We start from the raw sequence: 13,763 nt of genomic DNA, 5'->3' as shown, positions 1-13,763 counted from the left end.
GGGACTCAGAGTGGGGTCACCTGGCAGGGGCCGGGGAATGGGAGCGGGGGACAACAGGGGAAGACCCACAAGAAGTTGGCAGTTTTCATCGTATCTGGGGAGGAGATACTCAGGGGAGAACACAACAGCTGCAGCAGCAGAGAGGTATAAAGCATTATGCATGGGCAGTGAATACTCAGGGTACTGCCATGCGTGGGGTCATGGATCCTTACAACCTTCCCAGTAGCACAGGACCCCACTGTGTGGATAGGGACACAGTGCAGAGATGTAGCAGCGCCAGACCCCAGACTGGACTTCTGCCTTCACCTAGGAGAGCCCCGAGTGCACACGGGCAGTTAGGGGTCACTGAGGAGCCGCTGGTGGGCAGGGTCACACCCGTTGGGTGGAACAGGCAGCTGCCTTCCAGTCCAGAGGCCAGAACAGACGAAGCTCATTCTAGAAAATGTATACAGAGACGCCACACACAGGCTCCTCCCAGTCTCGGGGGCCTTGGCGCCTCAAGCAATCCCTGGGCCCCAAGAACCATAGTCCTCCAGCGTCACCCTGGGAATGAAGGCCGTTGCAGGAAGCAGACCCAGCAGCCCAGACACGCGATGACCAGTGCGGTCACCCAGGGGTCTTCCGAGGCTGCGATGCCGCCCAGCCCAGCCTGAATCCAGAGCAGCCGCTTCAGTATCGGCCCCTTTGGCGGCTTCCCCTTCCTCAGCAGCGCGCACTGGGGCTTCTCTTAGGAGGCAACTGCACACACCTGATGCCCAAAGAGGTCCGTGGGACTAGTCCAACCACCGCAGTGGTAGGAGTGGGCTGCCCAGGCCTGCACCTGGGAGGTCATGCCCACACTGCGCAGGGTCCGGAGAGGCAGCGAGTTCCTTAGCTTCTCAATGCCTTCCAGGTGCCCAGAGGAGCCCTGCTCTGGGGGAACGGTCTGGCAGCTCAGTGGTTTGTGTCCTGCAGGACTCAAGGTAGCATCACCATCCTGAGGGCTTGTTCCTGTGTGCCCCACCCCAGCACCCTGCCGGTGGCCGGCCCACACCCCTCCCTGGCACCATCTCTAGCTCTAGCCACTCACCCCGCAGTCCCTGTCCATTCAGATGGCCAGCCCCAACCCTCCCCAGGACAACAAGACCTTCCCAGGCCACCCCCACCCCCACCCAGCCTCAGCCCTTCCCAGAGGGCAGCCCTCTCCCTCAGGTGGCAGTGTCACCAGCATCCTGGGAGCAGCCACCCCACCCCTTTCCCCCGGCGTGGGTCCCTCTGCTCTTCCTTGGTGGCCTCCTTCAGTCAAATGTCTGAAAGCGGGTGTGAGAGGCGGGCAACCTACAGCCATGAATGCACACAGGCAAGCTCAGTGAGGGGTCTCCTCCCCAGAGGAGGGAAAAAGAACCCACTTGAGAAGAAATTTGGGTTGAGGTCCCCCACCCCCACCCATGAGCCTCCACAGCCCCAGCACAGGCCGGCAGGCCTTGGGAGAGCCCTCGGGTGTTGGCTTCGCTTCTGCTGAGCGCCAGCCTCTGGTCTCCCTGCCCGGCCCCACCAGGACGCTCCTGCTACAGACAGAGAGAGGTACTAGGTTTATTGTGTAGCTTTTTTAATGAAACTAGATCGCTGCTGACAAAACCCTGAAGGCACATGGGTGCCCCCTTCACAGTCCCTTACCCTCCCCTGTCCCGGCCCAGGGGACTGGACACTCGGGGGTGGGCAGGCAGCCTGGACAACTCAAGGAATGCTGTTGGGGAAGGGTTCTGGGCCGAACCCTGAGCCCAGAAGGGGCAGGAGGCCATGTGGAGTAGGGTGGTCCGTTGCCAGAGGCTGCCCCTCAAAGCTGAGTGAAATGATGTGAACACCCCGTACGCTCCCTTCCTCCCCACCCCCAGCCCTAACTACCCCACTACTGTGATGTGGCCCCACTGTCGGGTGGGGGGAGGGGTGGTGGTGACAATGGTGATGGCCTACAGGCTATAGAACTTGAGGCTCCTGTCCATGCCTGTTGACGCGATGAACTTGGCGTGGTGGCCAAAGGCCACCCCTGTGGTCAGGCCGCTGTGCTCTGCAAGGGGACAAGGGGCAACAATGGGACTTCCCTGCCTCCCGCCTGAGCCCTCAGCTCCTGGACCCTTCCCCCCTCCCCTCCCCTCCATGCCAGCGACTGGCTCAGTGCAAGCAGCCAGAGCCTCTGGCGGAGGTGCCCCCACTCCCCTCAGTGCTGCTGTAGCAGCCCACCACAAAAGGCTCACTGCCCCTCTTTTCCTCCAAACTTTTTTGGCTTAAGGTGGAAGTTCACATAGCAAATTAGTTTCCCGTTCAATGACTGACATACCATTTGTTCTGCTGACCTTGGCCCAGCCCACCCAGACATCCCCCTTCCCTGGGCCCCGGCCCTGCGGGCAGTCCCACCTGTGAAGTGGAGGAGCTCGGTCCACTGTTTGCAGATGTATATCTGGACATCTGTGCCCCCCAGAGCCAGGTAGGTACCGCTCTGGTCAAAGATCAGTGACTTCACCTGCCGGAAGGGAGAGAGGGCTCACACCTGGGAACCAGCACTCAGGGGCGACCCAGTGACCCGGAGGGCGGTGGTGGCCAAACCTCAAAGTTGTTGTCCAGCTGCAGCGTCTTGAAGTTCTTCAGCTTGCGCAGATCCCAGAGCTTGACGGAGGAGTCGTCGGCCGCCGTGGCCAGGTAGTAGCCGTTCTCCGAGAAGGCAATGCTGGTGATGGGGCCCGAGTGGCCTGGGAAGTTGGCCACGTTGGTGCGCTCCTGCAGGGCAGGGAGAGGAGGTCCAGAATGACAGCACCAGCCGGAGAGGGGTGGGCTCGGCACACCAGACCTTCAAGACGGCCCAGCCCCAATCAGCACTCCTTATCCTAGGAGGCTCAGGTGTGACCTACCTTCAAGTCCCAGATCTTAATCTGAGAATCCATGGTCCCTGTTCCAAAAATGAGTCCGTCCGGGTGGAACTGTGCACAGGTGAGAGCTGTGGAGGGGCATGGGCAGGTGGTCAGGGCCTTGTACATGCCTGCTCTTCATGCTCCTCACAGGCCGTGGATGAACCAGGGTGCAAGACTGGACAGGCTAGTGATGACCAGGAAGCGCCAGGAGCTGGCGGGCACTTACAGCAGCCAGAGGTCTCATCTGTCACCTTGGTGAGCACACGGCCGGTCTGGATGTCCGAGAAAGCCCAATACTGGAAGAGCAGGGATCACGACACCCGTGAGAAGGTGGGGGCCACAAGCCAAAGTGGCTCCTCGCCCTCTCCCCCGCCTCCCCCAGGTCATGCTCTGGGACAACAGACCCCCTGGGAACAACCCTACTGGCCCACACCTGGTCATCAGAGGAGCTCAGGAGATAGTCGCCAGTGGCGTGGAGGCTGAGGCCAGTCACAGCGCTCTCATGGGCCCGAACCACCTGGACACAAGAGGTGCTGGGGACGGACCAAATCCTGATAGTGGCATCCGGGGAGGCAGAGAACACCAGATCCTGGAAGGGAGGGAGCGCAGAAGCAGAAGATCAGGGCTTGGAGGGTTCCACCCACTGCCAGCAAGAGGGCCAAGGCAAATGCCATTCAGCGGAGACCCCCGCCCCCTCGTGACAACAAAAGAAGACAGCCAAAGCTGTTTCCAAGAGCCACGGAGGGCCTGTGGCTGGAGCCGTGGTTCCAATCTCCCTTTAACCCATCTGTTCTCAGCCTGCCCCAGCTCCCGCCCGCAGCATGGAGGAAACACCCAGTCACCAGGCTTATCCCGGGTCTGTAACTATCTGCCAGGCAGGTATCCTCTGCAGCTGGTGTGATGGATCTCACTGCACTGGCTTTTTCATGTCTTGTCACCCCTCCACCCCAACCCTGCTGGAAGACCACTGCTTGGTGGGCTTACAGAAAGGCAGCAGCCTCCAGGCCTCCCAGAGCCCCCAGGGGCCAGCGGGGAGTTACCTGGGAAGGGTGAAACACCACGCTGGTGACTTTCTTCGTGTGGCCTTTGAGGGTGGCCAGGATCTGCTCGGAACTCTTGTCGAAGACGACAACATTTTTATCTGCCCCACCTGGAGAAGGACCCCGGTGAGACTCCAGCTGGGCAGCCCTGTGGATGTCAGAAGCTGCCGTGCACCTCCCACCTTCACCCCAGTCCACAAGGTCAGGCCCCGGCTCTTACCAGTGAGGATCTTGTTGGTGTCCGAGGGGCAGAGGTCCAGGGCCAGGATCCCCGGAATGCTAGCACTGTGCAAGCCCTTCAGAGAGAGTGCCGCGCCAGCCGGTCACGGCCAGAGCCCCTCCTCCACCCCTCTCCCCCCAGTCCAGGAACGAGGGACTTCAGCACTCTGCCTGGAGGCCCACCACCTCACTGGCCCTCAGGGAAGCCCAGAGCCGGCAAGAAGGGCAGCCCTGACGATGGGCTTCTCCATGCTGGCCTGCCCGCCCGACACCAGGGGACAACGGGGCGGACACTCACCACGTGAGACGCCACCTGCCGGTATTTGCTGAGTTCTTCCGGCTTCACCAGCTCCTCAGGCACAGTCTTTCCTCTCTGAGAACGAGCACAGCCGTCAGCCATGCCCCCCCCTCCAACGAGGCCAACTTCCCACCCAAGCCCGCCCTCTGGTGCCAGGCCTTACCTTCTTACGCTCCGTGGTGAGCACAGTGGCCTTGTCTTGAAGCTGGGGGAGGGAGAGGGCACAGGCCACGTGAGAGCAGGGCTTGGCCAGGCCCAGCTGAGGGCTGGCTGACACACTACCGCCTTCCCTCCGCCAAACCCCATAGGGTGGGCAGCCGGCCAGCCGCGGGGCATGTGAGCCAGCACAGTGACCAGGCCTCTGCCCAGCCCCAGAGGCAAGCGCCACGGTGCACAAGGTCAGCCCCTGGAAAAGGCCGGCTCGCCCCTCAGATGGGGTGTGTGGGGGGAGCCATGGAGTCCGGCCCAAGCTCTGCTGAGTGTCAGTTTGGTCATCAGTAAGCAAGAGGCGGCCACCTCGGTCTGTCTCCCTCGCAGGAAAACATGAACCCAGAAAACCGACACAAGCCCCTGGCCCTGAGCGACACCAGGACACATCTGACGAAGTAGGAAGCCTGAGAAGCTGAGGGGGGGCTCAAACCACCCACCTTTCAGTTGACAGCTGAGCACTTGCCACTGTGCCACCAGCCTCCTTGCCGTCTGATGGACGGCTTCGCTGACTGCACTCAGGAAGGGCAGTGACAGGACAGCTCAGCGCTGCCCCAGTGGACCCCAGCCCCTTCCGGTGCCACAAGGAGCCCGAGAGCAGGCGCCGCTTCTCGTCTCAGAAGCACAGGGAAGGGCTGGGTGGAGCCCAGCTTAAGAAGGGGCTGTGCCATCTAAACCACTGGGCAGGCCCCACCCACACTCACCTTCTGGATAATCTCGGGAGTCATGCCCACCAGCTCGCCTAGGTCCATCAGCTCGCCTGCACCCTGGGGAGAGGACGGGAGTAGGTGACAGGTCAAGGCAGCCTGAGCCACTTGCCAACTCGTGCCCAAGGGCTGGGGAAAGGGGTGCCGGGTTACTCACCACGACGCTGGGCTGCGAGCTGGGTACTGCCTGGGGCACGATGAGTCCAGCCTGTGGCTTCAGGGTGGCCAGCGCTGAGGAAGGAGGCAGAGTCAGCCCCGTGGCAAGCCCAGGCAGGCCCAGCATGGGAGTGGGGACAGGGGGGGTGAGGTACCTTCTCGGGCAGCAGTGACCTCCTTGGTAAGCCGAGCGATGACGCGGCAGGCAGCGTCATGCTGGTATAGCGCGTGGGACAGCTCCTGGCGCGTGGTCTGCAGCTGCTGGCGCAGCGTGAAGCTATGCAGCATGACAGCATCCTGGGGGAGCAGACACCCATGAGGCAGTGCCCTGGTCCCCGCCTCCCACTGAAGTCAAGACTGGCACCACTGACCACGCTGTGTCAGAGCCTGCAGATGCTACCAGGCACCCCACCCCAGGCAAACTCAGGGCACGGAGGCAGTGGGAGCCAGTGTGCGCCCACCCCATCACCTGTCACATTGTCACCTCACCTACCACTTGTCGCCCTCACTGTGCCTAGCGCTATGCTGAACAGGCCCCCTGGGGCTGGGGACCCACTGAGGAGTCAGACAAACCTGTGGTTACAGAGGTTACTCTATAATCGGACCCAAACCAAAAAAAAAAAACCAACCCCACTGTTACCAGTTCTGACTCAGAGCAGCCCCACAGAGGGCTCCCGGGACGGAGAACCGCCAGCAGCTGGTGGGTCTGAACTGCCAGCCTTCTGGTGAGCAGCCCTGTGCCTAGCCCCGGGGCTCCTGATAACTGACCTCTAGCCCTCACAAAGCCCGACAACAAAATGAAAAGCCCCACCGGTCAGGAACCCGGGACTTGGAGGCCGAGCGGCTGGCCTGAGGTCACATGACTTGTAAGTTTGAAGCCCAGGTCTGAGTACTTCAACTCCCAGCCTCTTCCTCCCCTGTTGCTCCACCCTCAGAAAAAACGCTGACTCTCCAGCCCCCCACCCCTCGGTCCTGGGACCCGTCGTAGTCGTCACACAGGGAAGGTGCCAGCACCCTGGGGGCAACTTACCCACTCATCCTGCAGGGCCTTCAGAATGGCCGGGATGCTGGTAGCAGAGGGCGGCTTGGGCCGGATCGGGTGAGCAACTGGCGGCCAAGAGGGAAAGGGAGATGAAGAACCGTGGCCGGTGGCCTCGTCCTGTCCCTGCCCTCCCCCCTCGGCTCCCCTCCCAGGTCCCCGTCTCGGGCCAGCGGGCACCTTTTATGTCAATCAGCTGCTCCTCGGACAGAGGCTGGTTGTTGATGGGGTCGGTGCCATTCTCGGCAATGTACTTCTCAATGAGCCGCCGCTCGTACACGTGGTTAGAGACGGGGGACACACACGGGTGCTCTGGCACTTCGTTGGAGACTGTGGGGAGGGGGTCAGGTGAGTACGGGGCCCAAGCAAAGCCCAAGGAGACCCATGGCCCCACACTCAACAAACACAAAACAAGGCCTGCGACAAACCCCCCTTTCTTCTATCCCCAAAATGCTTTCCAGCCGACATAAACGGCTTCTCCGTCCGCTGCGCCCCAACAGGCGGATGTTAGGAGCCATCACGTCCATCCTGTCTCTTAGCGACCTCGGGTGCAACCGAACTAGGGCGGTCTGCACGATCCTTCGGAACAGGCCAGGGCCAACTTGTAGAACGGACCATCAACTGCTCATAGGCACGCTGGAGGTCAAGGGAACGCCAACAGGTCCACGAGAGCCAAAAGAGAGCCTTGAGGATGTCCCACCTGAACTGAGAGACCACCTCGAGAACAGACAACAGGTGGAAGATGAGTCAGTGAGCGAGAGTCACGGGAGGACACCAAGGAGAACACCAGGCCTGGAGAAAGCAAAGGGCCACTCAGGGGCAGGAAAGAAAGGAGACCTCAGGGGGTGTTGGAGATGCTGACGCTCGCTCTCCCCCAGAGAAATGAAAGGAATGAAGGGAGGAGGAAGTGGAAGAGCGGAGCAGGTTTCAAAGGGCAGTCTAAGAAGTCAAAGTAAAGCATTACAGTGAGAGGTGCTAAGACCCGGAGTTAAAAAACCAAAATGGAAGAACTGAAGAAAACACTCAAAGTCTAGAATTGCAATACTGAAGGATTGTGGGGGACCAGACTCCACAACCGAATGGATTCTAAGGGCCAGTGTATAATTAAAGGGTAAATTCAAGAGACATCAGACAAGGCATGCAGGGGCTCACCTTTTCCAATGACAGGATCGAGAGAGCAAACATAGCCTCTCACAGGCTTATATAATTCTCAGGCATGCAAGCCACACCATACACTTACGTAACAGGAAGGGGACATGCTAGGGACACACACACAACAGGAAGACACAGACATAACAAGATGGGCAGGTTCTAGAGTTCAGATGGTGGCTCGCCACTGAGCTGGCTTGGCCTTCGATGTCCCTGAGCTCTTCTCCAGAAGTTAGGGAGAGACAGACAATAGGCTCTGATACCTGATGGTCTGAGGTCAGATAGCCCGCCAGCAGCTAACCTGCAGGCTACAGTAGCAACCACGTGCTTACAAGCAGCCTCTTAAAATTGGCATTATTATGGGGGGACAGTGTGGAGGATAACTTTAGTTAGGAGAGGTGACTGGGATTCATCCCCAACTCACGAACGTGAAGACCTCTTTCCACCAGTCTCGGCCTCCCAGACTCCTGAAATATGAGCGTAGAGCATTTGTTCATACACTCTCTTCCCAGTTCTGTTTCCCACAAAGGATTATACGGCCCCAAACTTGAATGGTTCAAGAAGCATCAAAGGAAATGGAGGGATGTAGTTAGACTTGGTGTGAAGAAACCTCTCCCCACCAAAAGGACACCGCAGGATACTGCAGTTACAGCATATACCCAATAGGCGCCATGATGATCAGAGCCTATTACACTCCATTAAGGCTTTGTACACACCAGTCCCCAAGCAAATGTACTACGAAAATTAGACATGCTCAAAATATTCACAGCAAATAATCATGTTGCATTCCTGCAAATATGGTTGTTTTATACTATTATTAAAAAAATGAAATGGTGGGAATACAGCCACTATACCAAAAAGAACTAAGTCAGCCCCCAAACGGCAATGTCCAGCCATTTCAAGCAGTAGCACATGACTGGGAGTTGGTGGGAATTAAGATGCAACTCCAAAAGCGCCGGTGAAAAGCTGGGCTCCAGGAATCGGTGGACTAGCAACTGAGAAGCCTGCCAAGGAACGCAATGCTGGGAGTGCTGACCGAGGTACACCGAGGCTGGAAGCCAGGGCCACATGCGAGGCCCTTCCAGAGAAGATGGAGCCAACAGAGTATGGGAATGACCAAGCGGCATCAGTACTATTCCCAGCAAGTAAAAAGCAGTTGCAGGAGGACATCAACAGGAGAATGCCAGCTTCAAGTCCGATTCAGAAAAGGACACGGAGCCAGGGCTAACATTGCTGATGTCGGCTGGATCTTAGCAAAGAATCACAGAAAGACGTTTGCGTTTCATTGGCTAGACAAAGGCATCCAGCAGCGTGGACCACGGCAGACTATGGATGACATTAAGAAGGAAAATTCCAGGAAGGGTCACTGTGCTCAAGCAGAACCTGTGCAAGGAGACCTAGCAGCAGTTGCTCACCACACGTCATCAGTATGTACGTTGGGCAAGTCACCTAGGAAGAATGTGGCATCCGGAGCGGAGGAAGACTCGTTACCGCTGCATGACCCGCAGCCCACACAAATCCACTTGCTGAGTGCGAAGAGGATTTGAGGGACTTAAATTATGCCTATCAGAGCCTACAGCCTTCAGAAGGATTAAACCTTACCATACAGAAAGTAAAGTTTCCCACAACCGGACCAGTAAGAGCAGCAGCATGATAAGTGGGAGAAGAGATGGCAGTTGTCAAGGACCTCCTTTTACTTTCATCTACAATCTACTATCAACACTCGCGGAGGCGGCAGCACGTCAATCAACCGGCATAACGCATTGGGAGAATCTGTGAGAAAGCTCTTCTGAGGTATTAAAAAGTGAAGCTGTCACTTTGAAGACTGAGGTGTACCTGACCCAAGCCATGGTCTTTTCAATCAACTCATATGCAGGCAAAATGGGGCAGTGAGCAAGGAAAGCCAAAGAAAGAGCAGATGCATCTGAATTAGTGTCAGAGAGGAGTATTACAGCTATCAGGAAGAATGAACAAGTCAGTGCTGGAAGGAGGACAGCTGGCACGCTCCCCAGAGGGAGGATGATGGCGAGGCTGCCTCATGCACTTACGACATGCTATCAGGAGGGCCCAATCCCTGGCGAAGGCCATCTTGTTTGGTAGAGAGCCAGACAGAATAGTCACTGCAGAACCAGGACCCTTCAGGCACCTAGCGAGTCGTCGGTAACCACCACCCATCTCATGGGTCAAACAAAAATGCCTGTGCGGGTGGTGTGCCAAGGTGAGTCCCACTCAAAGCAACTTATTAGGAACGGGATAAACTGTCCTCCTTTATGGGAACAGCCAGCCTCATCTTCTCCCGGAGGGCCTTGCTGGTGGGCTGGAATCTTGACCTTGTGGTCAGTAGCCTCCAACTGACCCACGGTACCGCCAACATGCCACCCAGGCTCCTGGAGAGACATTCCAAGCCACTCCAATCCCAGCCCTCAGTAGATGATGCAAAAAACATTACTAAGCAATGTGTCAAGTGCTCTAATAAAAAATAAACTACCACGTCCATGATGTTGCTTAGGCTAAAGGCTCTGCCTCCGTTAAGTCACCCTCACAAGTGGCACCCGAGGCATCATTTCCGTGCCTGCCCTTTCCAGACTGCCTGTCCTGGAGCAGAGGGGAGGGACGGGGCAAACACCTGACAGATGAGTGACTTGGTGGTGGAGGGCAGGAGAGAAAGGACAGAACCCGTCTGACAGCAAGGAGCCTTCTGTGCACTTTCTCCCGGGTCTAACGGGCTTTTCTTCCCATGTCCGGGATCCCTCGTTTGGCTCCTTTCCCTTCCTGGGGTTATCAGAGAGGTTGGAGGGAAAAAAGGAATGGCTTAAGGGGTAGGAAGCAAATGGAGAAAGGGGTGGAAATCGGAAAACCTGATGCAAAGATGAGTTGTGAAAGGCAGCCTTACCACCCTCAAATGGCAAGCCATCGAGTTGGTTCCGACCCATAGCCCGACCCACAACAGAGGCAAACACGGTCTGCCTCTGGGCAAAAGCAGGGAGGTGGAGCCGGGGAACCTGACTCTGGGCCCCACGTTGCGCCCAGGAACCTCGGGTTAACATTCTCTCCGAGCCTCCTTTTGGCCTGTAAAACCAGAGTTTTTAATGTCGGCTTGGGAAACCCTTGGGAGGATAAACTGAGATCATAAGCTTGGGAGCCCTGCTGCAAACCACAAAGGGCCTTAGAAACCCGCGCTGTTTCCTCCCTTTTTTTGTCTCTCTGCCTCCAACAAGCCGCGTGACCTTCCCAAAATCTGCAGAGGCTCCGACCACCCGAGCGCGCTCGGACGGCAGCCAGCGCAAAACAAAACGAAACACCTTCCCAGTGAGGAAGGGGAAACTGAGGCCGGGGCGGGGGCGAATAGAACCACATCACAAAGGTAACTAGAGGCGGATTCCGAAGAGGCCTGGGGCCCCCTGCCTCCTACGTCAGAGGTGCTTCCCCTGCACCAGCTCCCGCGGGCCAGGCCTCGGTAAATGACGCTGGGGGGCGGGGGAGGGTGCAGCGATCCCCGCGGAGCACTGCGCAATGGCACCCGGCGCCCCAGAGGGGAAGACCCCCGTGCTGACACGCCGCCGCTCCAAGCCCCGGGCGCCCGCTTCCCGCCGCCCCCAGCCCCCGGCGGCTGTGGCCGTCGGCCGTGCACGCTCTCGCTCCGCTCTCCGGCCTCCCGCCACCCGCGAACGGCCGCAGCCGCCACTCACTGGAGCAGATGAGGGACATGGCGCCGTCACTGCGGTCCGAGGCGCCTTACGCCGGGCTCCGGGTCTGCCTTCGCAGCCGCCGCGGGCCACTTCCGGCTCCGCGCTGTTTCCGGGTCGTCTCGCGGGGAGCGGGGAGCAGCCCCTCGAAGAGATGACCGCGCAGCGATTCACACCGGGACTGGGGACGGCCTCGCGCCGCAGCCTGCTCTGCTTAACGGAAACGGCTCTCTCCCAGAATGCAACGGGGCAGGAAAGGGCCCGCCACGGAGCGCTCGGCTATTTCCGGAGTGACTCGTCTTCTTCCGAAAAGCCCGCCTAAAACTACATTTCCCGTGGTGCAACGGGACCATTAAAGCCCTCGTGTTCAGCTCGGGGGACTTGGTGCTGGGTCGGGTTTCCCAGCTTTCGTGTGCGCCAGAATCTCCTAATGAGTTTATTAAAATGCACATGGCTGGGGTAGGTCTTAGAAAGGCTGCGTTTAAAGTTATGGCCCCTTGTGACTGAGATGCATAGAGAAACTACCATTGAAAGCAACTATTCTAATCTTGCCTCTTATTACTTTGCTCTGTGACCTTGGTTGTCATTGGTTTATTTGTCGCTTATTTTTCTAGGTCGCTTCCAGCTCAGATAAAGATTCCGGTAGCTCTTTGTGAGATAAGATACACTCAGGAATCCCGTAGAGGGCAGGCATCAATTTATGTGTGGGCTACAAAGGATCCTGGCAAGGACGACAGTAGGGCGACGAATTGGTGTCGTTTTTCCTTCGAAAAAAATTTTCCTTGCAAAACAATGTCTTCCCATGCCAAGAGTTGAACGAGGCTGGGCTCTGACAGGTGGGCACTATTCTAGGAAGAGAAGCAGCATCAGCAGAGGATTAGAAGAACAAACGACCGCAGGCATAGGGCATGGCGGGACAGGGCAGCTGTTTGATTCATTGAAAGTGTCAAGGATTTCATCTTGCTTAGATCCAAAATCAAGGCTCGTGGCAGCAGCCATCAGGAAATCAAAGGACACCTTGCATTGAGGACATCTGCGGCACAAGACTTCTTTAAAGTGTTGAAGAGCAGAGATGTCACTTTAAAGACTAAGGTGCTCCTGACCCCAAGCCATGGCATCTTCAATAGCCTCACCTGCATGGCAAAGGGCGTTGCCTAAGGAAAACCCACGAAGAACTGGTGCATTTAAGTTGTGGTGCAGGTGGAGAATATTGAAATGAGTTGGAACGACACGGTGGCTGCCCCAAATGGGCTCACCTTTAAGAAAGATTGTGAGGACCATATAGGACTGAGCAGTGCTTCCTGTCAACACTGACTCGGAACCTAGCAACAACCAGCACAACAAGAGAGGCCAGAAGCCTGCTAAAAAGATGGCATCTATGTACATCAAAAGAGTAAAATGAGAACCCCTAGATTGGGGGGAAAATATTTGGCAATGATATTTCAGATAAAGAGTAAATATAAAAAATCTATAGAAACTACAACACCTTAACAAGAAAAATACAAATAACCTAATCATAAAAGGGCACAAGACATGAATAGACAATTTACTAAAGATGACCTCCAGGCAGCCAACACACATGTGAAGAAGTATTTGCGTGTATTAGCCATACGGGAGCTACAAATTAAAAAACAATGAGATGCCACCTCACACCAACATGCTTTGCAAAATTAAATGGTAACAATCGTCAATGCTGGAGAAGACGTGGAGAGATTGGAACGCTCACGCATTGGTGGTGGGATTGCAGAATTGTATAGCCACGATGGAAAACAGTATGGCATTTCCTAAACAAATACAAATATCTTACGATCCTGCAGTCTCTCTACTTGGCATATACCCTAAAGAAATAAAGAACATGGCAGGGACAGACATGCACACCCATGTTTATCACAGCCATTCCTAGAAGCAAAAAGATAAAAGAAACAAATGGCCTAGAGAGGAATGGGAGAACAAACTGGTACACACACACAATGGAACAGTGTGCACTCTTAAAAAACTGATGGGTCTGTCAACACCTCATGACACGGACAGACGTGGAGGGCATTGTCTTCAGCAACGTTTGTCAAGCTCATGAAGACACTATTTCATGATACCAATATTATAAGGGGAAAAAGAAAAACCAAAATGGTTTTCACACCAAAGGACAAGACTTTAAAGACTACAAGGAGGCCAGGGCCAGGGGGGAGGGGAGGGACAGGAAGGTAAAGATGGAAGGAGGGGGGGGCGGGACAGAGGAGAAGCACAACCCCAAAGAACCACATATATGGAGGGTTTGATGGGATACCGGCACTGTTTGATGAGATGGGCTGTACAACTACATACAATATATACATGTATTTGTATGTGTTATATTCCATAAAAATAGAGAGCTGGGGGG

General features: G+C 56.4%; 1 protein-coding gene across 1 annotated transcript; it reads right to left on the bottom strand.

Annotated features, from left to right (window-relative positions):
* Nucleotides 1–1,571: 1,571 nt before the first annotated feature.
* On the bottom strand, nucleotides 1,572–11,581 carry PRPF19 (pre-mRNA processing factor 19). The gene is made up of 16 exons (XM_004714929.2): nucleotides 11,390–11,581; nucleotides 6,732–6,881; nucleotides 6,543–6,619; nucleotides 5,668–5,809; nucleotides 5,514–5,587; nucleotides 5,354–5,416; nucleotides 4,606–4,647; nucleotides 4,443–4,517; nucleotides 4,146–4,221; nucleotides 3,926–4,035; nucleotides 3,319–3,474; nucleotides 3,112–3,181; nucleotides 2,886–2,971; nucleotides 2,584–2,754; nucleotides 2,395–2,500; nucleotides 1,572–2,047 (listed from the first exon to the last, which is right to left on the bottom strand). The coding sequence occupies exons 1-16, from the start codon at nucleotides 11,406–11,408 to the stop codon at nucleotides 1,950–1,952; spliced, it is 1,515 nt and encodes a 504-aa protein (XP_004714986.1). The 5' UTR covers nucleotides 11,409–11,581; the 3' UTR covers nucleotides 1,572–1,949.
* Between the last annotated feature and the right edge of the window lie 2,182 nt (nucleotides 11,582–13,763).

The sequence above is a fragment of the Echinops telfairi genome, unplaced genomic scaffold (assembly GCF_000313985.2).
Source record: "Echinops telfairi isolate 266 unplaced genomic scaffold, ASM31398v2 ScPeMD7_7416;HRSCAF=8454, whole genome shotgun sequence".
Classification (NCBI taxonomy): domain Eukaryota; kingdom Metazoa; phylum Chordata; class Mammalia; order Afrosoricida; family Tenrecidae; genus Echinops; species Echinops telfairi.
This window is presented reverse-complemented; position numbering and strand designations above follow the sequence as displayed.

What these genes read in the sequence shown, in the direction of transcription:
- PRPF19 (XM_004714929.2), bottom strand. An exon ending in AGGCCCTGCAGGATGAGTGG is followed by an intron (nt 5,810 to 6,542) that starts GTAAGTTGCCCC and finishes CTGCTCCCCCAG; the next exon opens with GATGCTGTCATGCTGCATAG. An exon ending in CTCCCGAGATTATCCAGAAG is followed by an intron (nt 4,648 to 5,353) that starts GTGAGTGTGGGT and finishes TCCCTCCCCCAG; the next exon opens with CTTCAAGACAAGGCCACTGT.